This window comes from Lissotriton vulgaris, chromosome 6 (assembly GCF_964263255.1).
Source record: "Lissotriton vulgaris chromosome 6, aLisVul1.2, whole genome shotgun sequence".
In the NCBI taxonomy this organism is placed as follows: Eukaryota; Metazoa; Chordata; class Amphibia; order Caudata; family Salamandridae; genus Lissotriton; species Lissotriton vulgaris.
In genome coordinates this window covers 560,269,083-560,286,481 of record NC_141694.1, presented here as the reverse complement: position 1 = coordinate 560,286,481, position 17,399 = coordinate 560,269,083, and the positions used below count along the sequence as shown (strand labels likewise).

The following is a 17,399-nucleotide window of genomic DNA, read 5'->3' as shown; positions in this document are numbered from 1 at the left end:
TGTTCTTCCGTCGAGGAAGGAGATGATCCATTCCAGCACCTTGTCCTGGATGCCGATGTTGCTGAGGCGCCGTACTAGGGTGCGGTGGCAGACCGTGTCGAATGCCGCGGAGAGGTCTAGGAGGATGAGGGCCGCTGTTTCTCCATTGTCCATCAGGGCTCGGATGTCATCGGTGGCGGCGATGAGGGCGGTCTCGGTGCTGTGTTTGGCTCGGAAGCCGGACTGTGAGGGGTCGAGGGATCCGTTCGTCTCGAGGAAGGCGGCCATCTGCTTGTTGACGGTCTTCTCGATGACTTTGGCTGGAAACGGGAGAAGCGAGATGGGGCGGTAATTCTTGAGGTCGGTGGGGTCCGCTGTTGGTTTCTTGAGTAGAGCGCTGAGTTCGGCGTGTTTCCAGCTCTCGGGGAAGATGGCGGTGTCGAAGGAAGTGTTGATGATGTCTCGCAGGTGGGGTGCGATGACAGCGTCGGCCTTGTTGAAGATGTGGTGAGGGCAGGGGTCGGTTGGTGATCCGGAGTGGATTGAGTTCATCGTGCGGATGGTGTCTTCGGTGCTGATCGGGGTCCAGGCGTGGAGGGTGGTGGTGGGGGGGGTGGCTGGTCGGTCGTGGTGTGCGTTGGTTGGTTGTTGAAGCTGCTGTGTATGTCTGTGATCTTGTTGTGGAAGTACATAGGGTCTAGCTTGTCTGTGAGCACAAAATACAACTGTGAAACCCATTGTGAGTGTTTGAGTCATTGTGGTGTGCAAGTGTCGTAGGTGACAGCTCCACTCACTTATCAAGTCAGAGATGGCCCATCCTGCCAACACTATTTATTTATTTATTTATTGTGATTTATATAGCGCACTATAACCCAGAGGTCTCGAAGTGCTTTGTTAGGATCAGCTTGACAATAGAAAGGATGCATCAGATTACAATTAGCGGCCACCCCACGCTTGCTGGAAAAGCACAGTTTTTAATTTCTTACGGAAGGGCATTAGGTTCGTCTCATTGCGAAGTTCCAACGGTAATTTGTTCCACATAGCTGGCAGAGTATGTGAAAAAGCACACCCACCCACAGTGGTCAGTCTACAGCGTGGCTGAACAAGATAGATGGAATCAGCAGATCTAAGCACCCTCCCTGGTTTATAGAGGGTCAGGCGTTATTTCAAATAGGTAGGTGCCCTTCCATAAAGAGCTTTGTGGACAATGCAGAGCCCCTTGAACATTAGCCTCTGCCTAACTGGCAGCCAGTGAAGTTCCCGCAGGAGGGGGGATGCCTGGGTGTTCCTCGGTTTCTTAAAAATGAGCCTTGCAGCATCATTCATGACAGTCTGCATTCTGTTTAAAAGACCCTGTGGAAGTCCTATGTACAACGAATTGCCATAGTCCAACCTGGCTAAAATCATTGCAGAGACCGCACTCCTTAAAGTGGAAAAAGAGAGCAGCGAGGAAACTTTCCTGAGTTGTCGGCGGAGGCCGACACAGCTGCCCACCACAGCTGTGACTTGCTTTTTCATGGATAGCTTACTGTCCACCTGGATGCCCAGGCTCTTAACCACCTCCGCCGGTTCCGGAGGCATGCCCAACTCCCCAGGCCAGAAACGATCACACCAAGGGTTGCCAGCGATGGTAATTGGCAGCACCTCGGTTTTGTCCGGGTTGATTTTTAGGGAGTTACCGGACATCCAGTTAGCTGTACTTCTCAGAATGTTTTGCAATCTAGCAAAAGCATTCTGGCTATCATCCAATTGGATGATGATCTGAGTGTCATCTGCGTAGGTATATACCTGGCAGTCCATTTGATTAAGCATTAGAATCAAAGGCTGCAGATATAAATTGAACAATAGAGGTGACAGAGCAGACCCTTGTAGGACTCCGCAAGTGATCGAAGTTGCGGTAGAAAGCATGTCACCTAATTGCACTCTCTGCATCCTCCCTTGAAGGAAGGATGTGAACCATGCCAATGCTGTGCCCTGAATGCCGAAATCCCTCATCCGCAACAGTAGTTGTTCATGACACACGGTATCAAATGCCGCGGAGAGGTCCAGCAGCACCAGGGCCCCCGGGATTTTCTTGTCTGCTCTGTTCCTAAGCTCATCTACGATTGACAGCATAACCAGCTCCGTGCTATGATTAGCACGGAAGCCTGCTTGATTCGGCTCTAACAGCGTGTTGCTTTCCAGGTGTTCCGATAGAGTGGTGAGGACGTGCTGCTCCAGTACCTTCGCCAGGAACGGTAACTGGGAAATTGTTCTGAAATTTTTCAGACATTTCGCGTCCGCCCCCAGTTTTTTTAGCAAAGGAATCAGACGGGCTTCCTTAAAAGGGGAGGGCACTTGTCCAATCTGTAAAGAAAGGTTTAAGAGACTCAGCACATCTTCCTCTATACCAGGGAGTGCGAGTTTAAACACTTCAGGTGGACATGGATCCAACTATTCCTCCTTTTTCTCACTGTTTGGGAGTAATACATAAAGTCCAACTGCCAACTATACCTAGTCATTTGACCCAGGTAACAGGCCGCAGGTTCCAAATGGTTGGTACAAGAAAATGCCAACTTTCTAAAAGTGGCATTTTCAGTATTGTGACTTAAAAACCAAATTCACCATTAAAGAGTGTTTTAAATTCATTTTTTAGACACCAAACTCGACATTCCACCTGCTCCCAGTTGAGAGTCATCACTTATTACATGTAATAACTTAACTCAATGTTATCCTGTGGGAGAGATAGGCCTTGTAGTAGTATACAATTAATTTGAGAGCTTTTCACTAAAAGTACATGTCCAGTGTTTGTACACTGCACCCTGCCCTCTAGGCAGCGTAAGGCCTACACTAGGGGTGACAGGTATGTTTTAAAAAGAAAGATTTAAGTCTGACAAAAGAGTTATGTTGCCAGGTCGAAATGGCAGTTTAAAACTGCCAACAGGCTGCAATGGCATGTTTTTTTGGGCTACTTAAGTGGGTGGCACAATGAGTGATTATATTGAACTTACATGCCCTGGGTACATGGAGTACCACTTCACTAGGAACTTACAAGTCAATTAAATGTGCCAATTAGGTGTTAGCTATGTTTGATGGAGAGAGAACAAGCACTTTAGCATGGGTTTGCAGTTGTATAGCTTGCAGAGTGTTAAAAGCCAACAAAAACAAGTTCAGAACACAGGAGGATAAAGACAAAAAGTTGATCCTTCAGAGAGGACAAAGTCCAACTGCGATCATCTGTTTGCGCTTGACAGGGACTTGGGTATAATTTAAGGCTGACCGCAATGGAGCGCAGGTAAGATACAGAAACCATGTTTGTCCTGATTAGAAATTTTATCTTCTGACTTAGGGGTTAATTATGATGTTGGGCAGACCACAACTGACTGACGGTCGGTTGCGGTCTGCCCAACATCTGCCTCTGTAGTCCGCCACATTACGATGTGGTGGGTAGAAGTCATCGGGCGGTAGGACCGTCAGCTGCTGTTCCGACAGGCTCCTTGAGCCCATCAGAGCATTGGAAATGCTCATGATCCCTTAACGATGGTAGAGCCAGTCTCGGCTCCGCCGTCAGGATTATGATGTTATTTTCCGACAGTCTTTCCATGCGGCCTTCCTAATATGGAAAAGCTGTCATAAAAGGACTTTGGGGGCCCCCTTTCCCCCTGGTTCTCCACTATGGGGCCTGGGGGCACCTATGGTACCCCCCCTAAACATCCCTGCACCACACACATGGTGCCTGCCACACAGTGCAGGGATGTTTACAAACATCCATTTTACAATGGCAGCTTGTTCTGTGGGCCTTTTCTGCCAGCTGTACAAGCTGCTATTGTTGAATGGATGTTTACCGCCGTCCTATGGCCCTAGGTATCTGGACTGGAAGCCAAAAATCGGCAAGGCTGTAGGCTGTGGCTGAGATAGGCTCCAAAAGGCCGGACAGCCATTGGATGAAGTTCATGGACTTTTGGTGGGAAAGCTCAGAGCGGAGAAAGATCCAAAATTTGCACCTAAGGAATGACCCTAACGATATGATACTTTTGCCACCTTTACCTGGTAGAGAATTTTACTTTTGAATTTAGTCACTATTTTTGGAGTTGGATTCCTTCAGTGGGGCAAAGCTAAAAGATATAGCCGAACAGAGCTGTACAGGTTATATTACCTCTCCATCATGTCCCACTGAAATGGATTTGCTGCTATGGAAAAGTTGTGAGCGGGAGCAACATGAATCTTTGGCCTAGAAGCAATACACTTCATTAGGTCGATCTGGCTAGTTTGTAACAGTCCCTTGGAAGTCTTTGGAGGCAAAACGTTATGTCACAGGTTTTTTAGGATGTTAGGAGGTGAATAGTTTGATACAGCCAAGTGTCTCACAATCTCATGAAGAGAAATTAGGGGTCGAGACTAATTCCAGCAGAAGCAACTAGCAAGGTCTAGGGAGGTCCAGTTGGAACTGATCTCCTGGAACTTCATGGAAAAGACTTTTAGCACCTTGTTGTTTCCCTCTAGCTGAACACTATATCAGCCAACTGACCCTTGGAGTCCACTTCTTTGTCCTGTGTAAAAGTGTGAGCAGGTCCAGTATTCCAGGTCTCCTCACAAGTCTCAGCCGCAGATGCAGTCCTTCTTCACTCTTCAACAGGTCCGTTTGTGTACTGAAGAGGGTGCCTTGGGATGCAAAAATCAATGCATAGCACTACACTGTGGCTGGAGATGACTTCTGAAGCCTCTCTAACCAATAGGAAAAATGTATCAAGGAGTAGCCTTATACACTTTTGTAGCAGTTCCTGTGTATCTGACTGCAAACAATTGCATAGTACCCCTCTCTACCGAAATCCAACTTGTCAGTAAATGTCTTCCCTTCTGCAGAGCTCCTGTTCTCAACCTAGAAGTGTAGCCAGAAAAAGGAGTTTCACCTCCTCTGTGATCACACAAAATTGGTTCTGGGGGCAGCTCCTCTCCCACTGGTATTGGTGTCTGGTTGACTGGAAGAGCAAAGGAGGGGGCAGGATTAGGTGTTAGCTACATCTACCCCTGACAGGGAAAGCCTCTTTGAAGTTAATTAAGTTCCTGGTCACTTCCCAGAAGGCTATTTTTTCAAAGAATCATATCCCTACCCCATGCCCAAAGCTTTTGTCATAACACAGGGCCTCGTCCGCTCCTGGGTATCTTGTGAAGCTCATGTAAATGAGCTTCTAAAAGCTTTAGACAGGTAAAAGGTGACTTTTTAAGTCTCTTTTGTATATTATTTAGTAGAAATTCGACTTTAATAGTGAATTAGGCTTGTTATAAATATTTGTAGAAGTCCAAGGTTTATCTTTGTATCTGGTTCCTAGTCAGAAATATTATTATTCATTTTTAATATAATTTCCCAAAGGTTTTTACAGAACAGTTATCCCTACTATAGGAAAAATAGCTTTTGCTACTTTGTCATTGTAAGTCCATGTTTTACATTAAACGTTTGCACGCCCTACTTCTAACATTCAGGCGCACTGCCTTATTGGGCATTAAGGCCTGCTTGTGGAGGACTTCTTAATATTTAAAAGGAGGGTATTAGGCCTGTCAAAAGGGGTTACTTTGATAACTTGAAATTGCAGTTTTAACAGTGGTAGGCCTGCTGTCGTGTTTTGTACTGCCACTCTAGTGGTGGCACAATGTCTGCTGCATTCCAGTAGTGGCATTTCACATATGAGCCTTGTGTACACTTTGAACCAAATATTAGAGACTTAGAGGTAATTCAAATATGCCATTAAGGAATATAGCCAAATTCAGAGCACCTGCAACTGGCTTTAGACAGCAGTATCCCCATGCGCAGAGTCCAAAGACCAGCAATGTAATCTAGAAAGGTGTTGGAGTGACCATGCAATAAGAGGGTATGTATTACAGCTTGCAAGAGCTTGCACTGCTTTATGTCACTTGGTGCAAACTCATGGTAAATCTGTCCCATAGTAAATTTCTTCTCTTACACAACTCTCACAGCCTCAATGCACAGAGTGTATGAAATGTCTGGCCATTAGGAAGTAAAGTTAAACTGAATTCCCTTAGATATGGCATTACCCTGACTTTCTATAGTTTAACAAATAGTTATGTGCTAGGTAAAGAACCCATTTCCCAAAATACGTGTAAATGGAAAGGTAATGATGGGGGTATGGTGAGTTTTGAAAGATTAAGGGGTCTATTACGATGGTACCGGAAGGCAGGACCATCCGCAAGGGGTTTGGCGGTCCCGCACCTGCAATTAGGATACCACCACCACCGTGGCGGTGGCATCCCCTATTCCTAGCATTGTGGCGGGTGGCGCTCACAGCATCGCCCGCCACAATGCTGGGAATGAACGTTGTGCAGTGGGTGCCTGCCACTTCGTCCATGCCAATGCAGGGGGGTATCATAGGTGCCCCCTCTGGTACCACCCTAACTTCCTGGGGGCCCACTACGGGCCCCCAAAGGCAAAACGTGCATGCCTTTCCATGGCGGCAACGCCGCCATGGAAAGGCACATCTCCGCCTGCATGCTGGAATGGATGTCAGTGTCTTGAAGACACTGCCACCATGTTAGACCCCTTTTCCACCCGGTCGACCCGTCGACGGGCGGAAAAGCGGCGGACAGTCTTCCCGTGTGCCGGGGACCCCCCAGCCATCATAATATGGTGGGGGGGGTCATTCATGCGTGGATGGCGGGCATATCGCCGGGCCGGGGTTGGCTACCGCCAGCCCAGCGGGGGCGATCCGCCTGCCATCCAAATAGACCCCTAAGATAGGCCCTGTTGTGAAAATATGTGCTACCATGCCCTTACAGTATGGGCCAGATCACTAATATGGCACTGGTGCTCTTTACGTTTGCACTACAATTACTAGATTAAGTATATTGTACTGGTGCTGCTGCAATGTAACACTAACCTTGGCACCAACAATTACACTGACAATCCAATGCAAGGTGTAATGTTTGTCCTTGTCTGTTTGTGTAAATATCGTTATTGCACATTTCAGGAGGTGCAACACTTGTGATTGTGATTAAGAAAATAGTGTAGAGTTGCTATCTGATAAATATTGTATCCTAAATATTGTTTACAAAAGCATTGTGCTGTTGGGTGTAGATTTCATACTATTGACATGAGTGGGATGATATTTTTGTGAGCTATAATTAGGACACAATATACTGGCAACAATATTCTGGTGCTGTGGGCGCAGAGAACCCTGCAATCTAGACACCACCAAATTTTCCTCAACAGAAAGCCCAAACCTTTGATGAATCAGTGGTGGTGTTAAACCTCAATTTCATGAGGCTATGTGCGCCTGAGCTCCCTTCACATCAAAAATATCAAAAATATCAGAAATGCAGACAATAAAATAAAAAGGCTGACTCAATAACTGAGTTCTAGATCAGCTGATTAGTTAAGGGTTTTAATACAAAATTCAAAAGTAAGGTGATGCAGAGTCAGTGCTATAAAGGCTCTCAGAAAAATGCGGCAATAGAGATGAATGCAAAACCAAAGAGATTAGTCTATGTACCAAGGAAGCAGCAACATCGAGAAAGAAACAGAAGGAATCCCTAGTAGAATGGGAAGGTCTTCTGATTCACCCCCTACATCAAGGGTTTTTAGACATTATTTTGTATATGAAATTAACAGACCTGCAGAATCACTGTGGTGTGCACAAATGTATCATTTTAATAACAAATCAGAGATGTCTCATAAAACGTAATATTGCCTTAGCATATAAGCACCATGCCACTACGTGAACAATTATCCTACTCCCTCTACGCTACTGTCATCTGAAAAATAGATACATGAACAGCAGTGTGTTATTTGAATGAATGGGGCACGCTGATCTAGCGGAAATGGTTTTCAGACAAAATATCAAATTTTTTGTATCAACCTACAGGAAAATCAAGTTGGAAATATTGTCAGGCGGAAAGGCCGGCATGGTAAGGCTGTTGGAATCCAACAATGTAATCCCGATGGCAGCCATGCCGCTATCCACCTACCACTGGATAACATGGCTAAGAACTGCTCGGGGGCAGGTGTTAGCTTTTGGAGATATTCGCGCTTAGCGCGAATATCTCCAAAAGTTGGTAATAGGAGATAGCGATGTTAGCGACTGTTTCCAGTCGCTAACATCTTGGCACGCCCACTTTGCATGTCATTAGTGATAAATATCACTGACATGCAAAGCGGGGCCCAAGATGGTCGCTATCTCCTACTAGCTGTCGCTAACTGGTGTTAGCAACAGCTAGGTAATAGGGAGATAATTTTATCTCCGCTTTCTTGTCTTTTAAAGCCAATAAAGCGGAGATAAACCCCCTTAATATTTTTGACAACTATATTAGTGACATGGATATTTTTCTTTCGACATTGTTGTCATTTACATTATCAGTATGGAATGTCAGATTTTTTTGTTGATAATTTTGTAGTTCGATGTTAGTTGCCTCAATATTATCTGTCAGTGAACCAGCGGAAATACCTTGAAGAAATAGTTGCAGTTTTGTGCCTGAGCCCTGGAAAGTTAATCGAAAGCAGCATGAACAAGGACACTGAAAATCCAATATTAAAGCCCAGAGTTCCGCAGCAGCCCAAGAAGAGGTGGTGCAGCACAGGTAGACATTGGGATTTTTGCACTTGGGGCCTGCATTCACCATGATGTCAATTGGTGATCTTGCATACCTGACTCACAGGTCAGTCTTTATACGGATTCAGTGACAATTTTTGTAAAACTAAATGGCCACTCATATTTGAAGTTCCACTTCCACCTTTGGACGATCCAACCTGTATTAAATGCACCTTATTGTAGGCGTTGTTCAGCTCCAGCGAACATTGCGCAATCATTCGTGTCTCCTTAATGAAGGCATGCATCCTATCATGTCAACTGTAGTTGCATATCTGACTCAAACTGCAACCATTCAGGGACTGTTGATTTGCTCAGCTCTCCTGTCCAGAGTTAGGTTTAGGATGCAGGAAGTACACAGGTATATTATTTTCTTTATGATGGAATGAATGAATGATACTTTATTGTTCAGTTAATTCAAACTTACAATTTGACGCTCTATTTTATAACCATATTAACACATCATAAATAAATATCATTTTAAACCATCTAAAAATACAGTTAAAACCTTCATATATATATTCATAGCTGCAAGGTATAAACTGGTTTTAAAAGCACTGATCTGCAGTTGCAACATTTCATAAAGTCTTATTGCAAATAGTAGGTCCATTACGCCTTAGATTTCCTATTTACGCAGGTGTAGGTTCTTCCACAAATCAACTAGTGCATAGCAATCAACAAAGTGCAATGTGCCTTGCTGGAATCCTCTATTAACCTGATATTAAATAATAGTCATGAATTTTACCTGCCTAATTAGTATGTGCTATCAAAAAAGCTGAGATTATTCCATTGTTGCACACTTTCTTCATTAAAGATTTTAAAGTGCTATGTGCCAATTTTATAAATATCATCACAAATAAAAACTTAAAAGACCCAGGGGCAGGTTTACAAGCCACATTTGCGCCACCATTGCGCCACTTCTGTGATGCAGCAGCTGCGTAAAGCTAGCACCATACTGCGGGGGATTTCCAAAGTGACGCATCTAGGGAGATGCGTCACGTTGTAAAGCCCTGTGCCACATGAAACCTGCGTCTGGTTTCATGTGGGCATACCGGCTCAGGGTGGCCGTTCCGACGCAGGAACACCTTGGAAGAGTCCCTGAGTCAAACCTACAAGATTTCACTTTTCCGACCCCGCTGCGTCAAAACCTTGCGCTTGCTTGAAGCAGGCATAAGATGTGACGCACCTTGAGGAAGATAGGCCAGGTTGGCACTGTGCTTGAGTTGCGTCGTGCCTGTGACACAACTCCAACCCTGCGCCAACCTTACGCCAGCATCTGCCTATTCTTGCACCATGGCGTGCCGCATTTTAACCCTTTCGATGCTGATGACGAGCTCAGCTCGTCATGATGCACGGTTGAGCTGTGCTGATGACGAGCTGAGCTCGTCATGAACAATGGGAATGCAGAATAAGCAGCACAGGAGGGGAATTGCTGCAGCAGCCAAGGTGTTAAATGCGGCGCATTTGTGGTGGAGCAACAACGGCATTAGGTGTCGCATGTTTCTAGGCGCATCCCTGCTGATTTGCAGGTATGCACCAGGTAACGTAAATCTGCCCCCAAGCGTTTCTTTTTTTACAAATGAATCAAAACACTTGAGCAATTATGACAGAGAACCATCTCTATCTGTGTGTATAGTTCCTCTCATTATGAGCTTGGGTAAATAGCATAAAAAAGATCTTAAATCTTTATTATACGCATTTATCTATTTTATCCTCTGCTACCTCAATAAACATAAAAAATGTACCAGTAAATGGCAAATCTTCTCCCAGCAAGCCAACTATTACTACTTGCCGACATGTGCGAATGGCATGTTGGTCAAACCCCTCTCTTAGAAGGGTTCTGCGCTCTCTCATTAAAGCTGGACAACTACAAACTATGTGACTGGAGTCTTCTCTATGATAATTACAGAGGTGACATGACATTGAATTGCCAACCCTTTTCCAAACTGGCAAATTGCTATGGAATTGGAAATTGCCAACCCAAAGTCTCATAAGCTTTAGCTTTGCTTTTAGACCATTGAAACACCCCAGATAATTCTGGGGTTTTAGTTGGCCATATGATGCAGTTACCGTCCAAGCATGGGATCTTATCGCTAGCAACTCTCTATCCATCAGTGATGACATTTTTTTTGCTGGTCCCATTGAACGCTCTATTAAAAGCGACATGCAAGAGGGGCAGAACCTATAATTGTTCTGCGCTAAAAGTGGTTATATCCAGATTAAAATATTCATGGCCTACCGTATTTCTGGGGTCGCATATAGCCTGCCATGCGATTGTCATCAGAGTTATGTTATGTTATGTTAGATGTTCTTTTATAGCGCACGAATCACCCTGGGGCATCTCGGCGCTGCCTAGTGAACAGACCAATGGCGGGGGGACGGGGCGGTGGTCTTTTTAAAACAGGAAAGCTTTTAGTTGTTTCCTGAAAATGCAGTAAGTGGGAGTTTCCCGCAGGGCCTTCGGCAGGCTGTTCCAAAACTTTGGAGCCAGATGCGAAAAGGCTTTACCCCCAGTGCGGCTCAGGCGTATGCGAGGGATATGAAGAAGTCCTAATGAGACTGATCTCGGATTTCTGCCTGGAATGTATTTAATTAGTTTCTTTCGTAGATAGTAAGGGCCACAACCATTTAGAGCGTTGTACGTTAGGCAGAAAATTTTGAAAAAGGATCTCTTCCTCACTGGCAACCAATGCAGTTCTTTTAGCAAGGGTTCAGAGGGGGAGCCAGCAGGTATGTTCAAGATCATTCTGGCCACTGTGTTCTGAATGACCTGTAATTTCTTTAACTGGGTCTCATCCACTTCCGCCAGCAAGGCATTGCCATAGTCTAAGCGACTGATCACCATTGCTTGAACCAAGGTTCTGCGGTGATCAGTCGGCATGAATGGAAGGATTTTATGAAGTAATCGTAGGCTATAGTAAAAGGAGCTCATCGTGGCTGCTACATGATCCTTCATTGTTAGTGGTTGATCCAATTTTAATCCAAGATCTTTGACACTTTGTGTGGGCACGGGGGCTAAACCCAACTGAGGAGGCCACCATTCGTTTGACCAAGCCGCTGAAGCTTTTCCCAGTAGCATGACTTCCGTTTTTCCAGGGTTCAACTGGAGACAGTTATCAGTCATCCAGTTGGAAATAGCCAATATGCCCGTGGAGAAACGTAGTTTGTCAGCTTCTGGGTTAGGACCAATGGTGAACAAAAGCTGGGTGCCATCAGCGTAGGAAACCATTTCAAAGCCCAGATGTTCGACTACTTTTCCCAAAGGAGCCATATATTTGTTAAAAAGGGTTGGGCTCCGGCAGGAGCCTTGAGGTACACCCTTTGTCCAAAGGCATTTTTCCTGACTGAAATGGACCCAGTATGACTGTATGGGTTCTATCGGACAAAAAGTTCTGCAACCATTTCAGGGCAATTCCTTGAATGCCACAAGAAGCTAGCCTCTCCGCGAGCTTTGTGTGTGAGATGGTATCGAAAGCCGCGGAGAGGTCTAGTAGGATCAAGATTACTGATCCCCCTGCATCCATTGTCAGCCTGAGGGAGTCAGTCACGGCTAGTATGGCTGTCTCCGTGCTGAAACCAGGCGAAAACCCGATTGTGAAGGGTCCAGGATTAGATTGGTTTATAAATAGCTGCTCAATTGCCTGTTGATAATACTTTCAAGCAGTTTTGCCGGTAATGGAAGCAGGGAAATAGAGCGATAGTTGCCAAGATCTTGAGGATTTGCCGAGGGTTTTTTCAGTATTGGGCGTACAAATGCTTCTTTCCAAATTGTAGGTATATACCTGATTGTATAGACTCATTGAACATTTTTTGGATGGCTGGTGCACAGCTAGTGGTTAGTAAGGCCAGTTGTCTTTTTTTAGTTTATAACAGAATTTCAAGAATTCCCTGAGACTGTATAAATGTTGTCTCCTGAGGCCAAACTCAAATCGAATTTGTGCAGGTAAGGCCTGTTTTGGGAGATTAAAAAAGCGACGATAGGTCCCTACCATGAGCTTGTCTATTAAATTACCGACTTTCCCTCTCAGAATCTCCACCCGATACGTCAGAGATGGGGCGTGTTTAACTGCCATGATTTGTAATAGTGGTTTAAGGGACAAGCCTCTAAGGGTGTTCCGGAGTGAGGTGAATGCTACAGTTAATACTTTGTTCCTTCTTTGCATCGTAACAGTGAATCTAAAATGAGCCTCTTGCATCAAATATAACCCCCAGATATTTGCACTCTATTACTGACTCTAACCTTAGGCCTTCTATATAGCATTTTGGTCGCTTTACTATACCCTGTGTCACAAGCATGTTTTTGTTTTATTCAAATTAACTTTTAATCCATGATTCGAATCGCACTGGGCAGTTTCGATAATTAGCCTTTGAAGCCCCACCTTGGTGTAATTAACTAAGAGAAAGGGCCATATGTATCAAGCTAATTTTTAGTCGCAAATGCTGCAAATCGCAAAAAACAGCATTTGCGAATAAAAATTTGCTATTTCCAATGCATGAAGCAAAATCGAATCGCAAAATGAGAAATCACAAAAATTGCGATTCCTTACGTTGCGAGATCAAGAATTCTGCGAATTCCCTAGCGATTCCTTATTTTGCGATTTTTCAGTTAGCGACATTCGCAAACGGGAAATCTCAAATTAAGAAATCGCTATGGTATGTATGAAAAAATTGCAATTTGTGAATTTACGAAAATTGCAATTTAGAGAATCGCAATTACCACCAAGAAGGAGTAGGTGGTAACCAGGTGCAAACTAAGGGCCCATTAAAATGTCGGGCGGATCGCCACCGCCATGCAGGCGGTGGCGATCCGCCCGACATCCGTCACCGGCCGCCACCCATTTCCCCCACCATATTACAATGGCGGGGGGACCGCGGCGGACGTAAGCCAGCCATATTAGGATGGCCAGGATCAGATGCCTTTCCATCACGGAAAGGCATGCAGTCTTCACTTTGGGGGCCCCCTGTGGGCCCCCATTGTGAAGGCGAGGGGGGTGCACATGGGGGGTACCTGTGGTATCACCCTGCATTTGCATACGCAATGCGGCAGACACAGCACGGTGCCTACCGCATTTATAGCATTGCGGCGGGTGCTGGTGTGAAAACCGCCTGCCGCAATGTTATAAATGCATGATGTGCCCGCCACTGTGGCGGGCGCATCATAATATGCTAGGCGGGACAGTCGCACAGCTCACAGGCGGTCCCGTTTTCCGCAAGGATGGCGGGTGGGCAAAGTCTGCCCGCCATCCTAATGGGGGCCTATGTAAGGAGTACCAGAATGCAACAGACTCTGTCGGCAATGGCTGGGCTGTATGTGATTGCCAGGAGGTTGCGACTCAGAGCTGCTGCACAGAGGAGGAGACGCCAGGAGAGGATATTCTGTGTGCTCATTACCATGTTCCAGCGCACTGAGGAGGACATCTATACACACTACAGACTGGATGAAGAGAGTATCCTTGATTTAATTGAGGAACTCAAACCATCCCCACCCACATCCAGGTCCTGTGCTCACTGAACCTCTTGGCATCAGGTAGTTTCTAGGGGGTAATAGCCTCAGCAGGAGGGGTGTCACAGAGTGCACTTTCCTGCTTTTTCCATGCGTTCCTTTATGCCATGGTACAGAGGCTGCATCACCACATTCACTTCCCAAGCACCCCACATACACTAGACCAGACCAAGCAGGACTACTATCAAATAGCCCAATTTCCCCACGTCATTGGATGCATAGATGGGACACATGTTGCAATATGCCCTCCCTCCCACAATGAGTACAGGTTAAGGAATTGCAAATCCTACCATTTCCTGAACATACAGGTGGTGTGTGATGCCAAACACATCATCACAAACATTGTCGCTAAATACCCAGGCAGCACGCACAACGCTTTCATCTTCCATCACAGTGGGATATACAGTAGACTCACAAGTGGGGAGTTTGGCGAGGGATAGTTACTAGGTAAATGCATTTGAACAGAGGCCACACTTGTTAAGAATAGCATGTGCAGGACAGTGTTTAACCATATCTATCCCACCCCACAGGTGACAGTGCGTATGCGGTCCAGGACTTCATACTGACGCCCTACCTGAATCCAGCCAATGCTGGGGAGCGGCAGCACAACAGCGCCCACCTAGCAACCAGAGGCACCATTGAGCGTACATTTGGGATACTCAAGAGAAGATGCAGATGCCTACACAAGAGTGGAGGGGCACTACAATACAGCCCCCAGACCTGTTGCAAGATAGCGGTAGCATGTGCCATGCTGCACAACATCGCCACCAGGAAAGGCACACCCGAGGAGCTCAGTGAATCAGATTAATCAGATGTGGAGGTGCCTGCTCCAGGACGTAAGCCAGCCGGTGTAGCTGGTGCAGCTGCTGGGCGCCAGAGGCGAGATGAGATTACACACAACTATTTTTAGGTAAGAAAATATGACACAATGCTAGATATCATTTGTCAGACTGTGTTTTATTCCTTAACTCCAGGATGAATGATGTCACACAGCCTGAATGACACCCAATGTCTCTCCCAAAGTCCAGCACATGTTATTGTCACAGTGCAAGTCTTTCATCAGGAGCAAGTGTACATGTAAAGTGGGTGGCTGCATCCATCTAGTGGTCACATTTGGTGCACCTCAAATGCGGCGCTGTCATGAGGAAGCCCCTGTTTGGGGTTGCACAGTGCCCTCCTCACTTAAGCCACTAGGTCTACTGGTACGGCTACTACGGCGCCTATCCATGGAGGGCGGGGGTTGATGCTGCTCCTTCCTGACTGTGCATCCTCATCTGTGTGAGTCAGGACTCCTGGCCTAGTAGGGCGAACTTCCCGCAGCTCGTCTACTAAAGATGTAATTTGGACCAGTGCCCTTGCAACATCCTGGCTTTGGTGGCAGAGGACAGGCGGCTCACTGCCCGAGTGTACAGGTCTAGGCGCTGCATCTCTCTGCGCCTAGCAGCACAGTCAGTCTTGAGTTCTGCACAGAGTGCCTCCAGGGCACCCGGCATGCCCTTGAAGCCTGCCCTGACTTTCCTCTGTAACGATTTTATATTTTTTTGCTTGCAGGCGCTGTACCTGCAACATGTGCATCTCCAGTCCGCCAAACACTGTTTCATCCCCTAGGTCTGCAGCACTGCTGGATGTACGAGACCTGCGCCTGGTTGGGACTGTTGGTATTGGGTCAGCACGTGCACGGTGTTGTCGCTCTGGCTGTGTTGGCTCAGGTTGCACATCGCCATCGCTGTCCTGGCCCTCGTCCTCCAATAGGGGTAGTGGTGGGACAACATGTCTCCTGTGGCACTTTGGAGGGTTGACTGGGCTGTCCTCCTCCTCTGTGTCCTCCTCTTGCCCTGCTGCTTCTCTGTTTGGGGAATCGCCCTGTCTTCCACTGCCTGTTGGCTGTGTTCCAGATGGTGCTGTGGAAGTAAATGCACACATTTATTTACTGTTCTGACTTGCACTTGTCAATTATTAAAGATCACTGTTTGGGATTACATGTGTCTTGTATTTGCCTTTCCTGAAGTGCACATGTTATTGGGGACTGAATGGGTGTAAATGCACCACTGAAATGTGCATGTGACTGCATCTCCCATAATGCATTGCAGTGTGTGCTTGTGTACCTGCACTGGACTACTAATTTTGTCCTGCCCCTGGGTCGCTGCTGGGGGTGTGGGGGTGGTTGGGGGGTGTCAGTGATGTGATGGCATGCTTCTTACCTTGTCCTGGTACCAGGTGGTCAGAGCTGTCTAGGTCTGTCACGCCCATTACGCTTTCAGGTAGCAGGGTCCCCTCCACCAGTTCCTCAAGAGGTGTGGAGTCAGTGGCTGTGGAGGTCCCTCCACCGGTCTTCCTGGACTGCTCCAACTGCTCCACTTTTTTACGTTAAGGAATTGCTATTGGGGGTATCACAATGAAAATAGCGATTTTTACTGATTCGCTATTTTATTGCGATTTTTTACATACGTACCATTTTGCGATTCTGAATTTGCGATTCGCGAAAAGGCCATTAGTTGTTGGAATTTTGTTTGAGATTGTTCTGCCCTGACCCAGACTAACTATAGACCATGTATCAGTATACAGTAGCTGAATTGCTCTGAGGAGATTAGACGAAATACCCCATTTAACAATTTACCTAAGAGTATTTTTCTCTGCACTGTATAAAGAGCTGAACGAAAATCCATAAAACACTAATGAAGGTTAATTAAACGCTACTTGCTTGTTCTGTTATAGAGGCCAACATGTGAGTAGTGACGGATGTATAAAGGCCTTTGATGAACCCGGTCTGATTTCTGGGCAACAGATTATTAAATTCCATACAAGCCTTAAGCTCAGCAAGCAGGCATTTGGCAAATAACTTGACCTCACAGTCCTTAAGGGCTATCTACTGATAGTTAGCAGGATCTGCAGGTGGGCTGTCTTTATGAATTGGAGCCAATATTGATCCCCTCCAATTGTCAGGGATTTGTCGGCTAAAAACAGTGTAATTAAATAAATTGGTCAAGATCTCCGCCCAGTATTGCTGTTTCTGTTTATAAAGCACTAGAAGGATAGCATTTGGACCTGGGGGTTCACTGATAGAAAATTGATTCCCAAAATATCCCCATACATAAATATTGACGCCCTATATTTAAAACTGTAAGTACAAAAATATCGAAAAATACTGATGTAAAAAAATATGGATGTAAAAAATAGAAATTTTTGTATTTAAATAAACATTAATGTTAAATACATTAAATAATAAAATTAACTTAAAAAATATTTAAGATTTAATATACATTGTAACAAATATAATAAAATAAATATAACTTAAAAAGTATTTAAACATACACATGTAAAAAGTAATATATATATATATTTCG

At 45.6% G+C, this 17,399-nt stretch overlaps 1 protein-coding gene across 1 annotated transcript in view; it reads right to left on the bottom strand.

Annotated features, from left to right (window-relative positions):
- The window catches only part of LOC147707548 (uncharacterized), a 36,725-nt gene that overhangs the window by 9,823 nt on the left and 9,503 nt on the right, over positions 1-17,399 (bottom strand). The window contains exon 2 of the mRNA XM_086925657.1: positions 15,616-15,956. Coding sequence (XP_086781783.1) covers positions 15,616-15,956 — 341 coding nt within the window. The remainder of the gene's footprint in view (positions 1-15,615; positions 15,957-17,399) is intronic.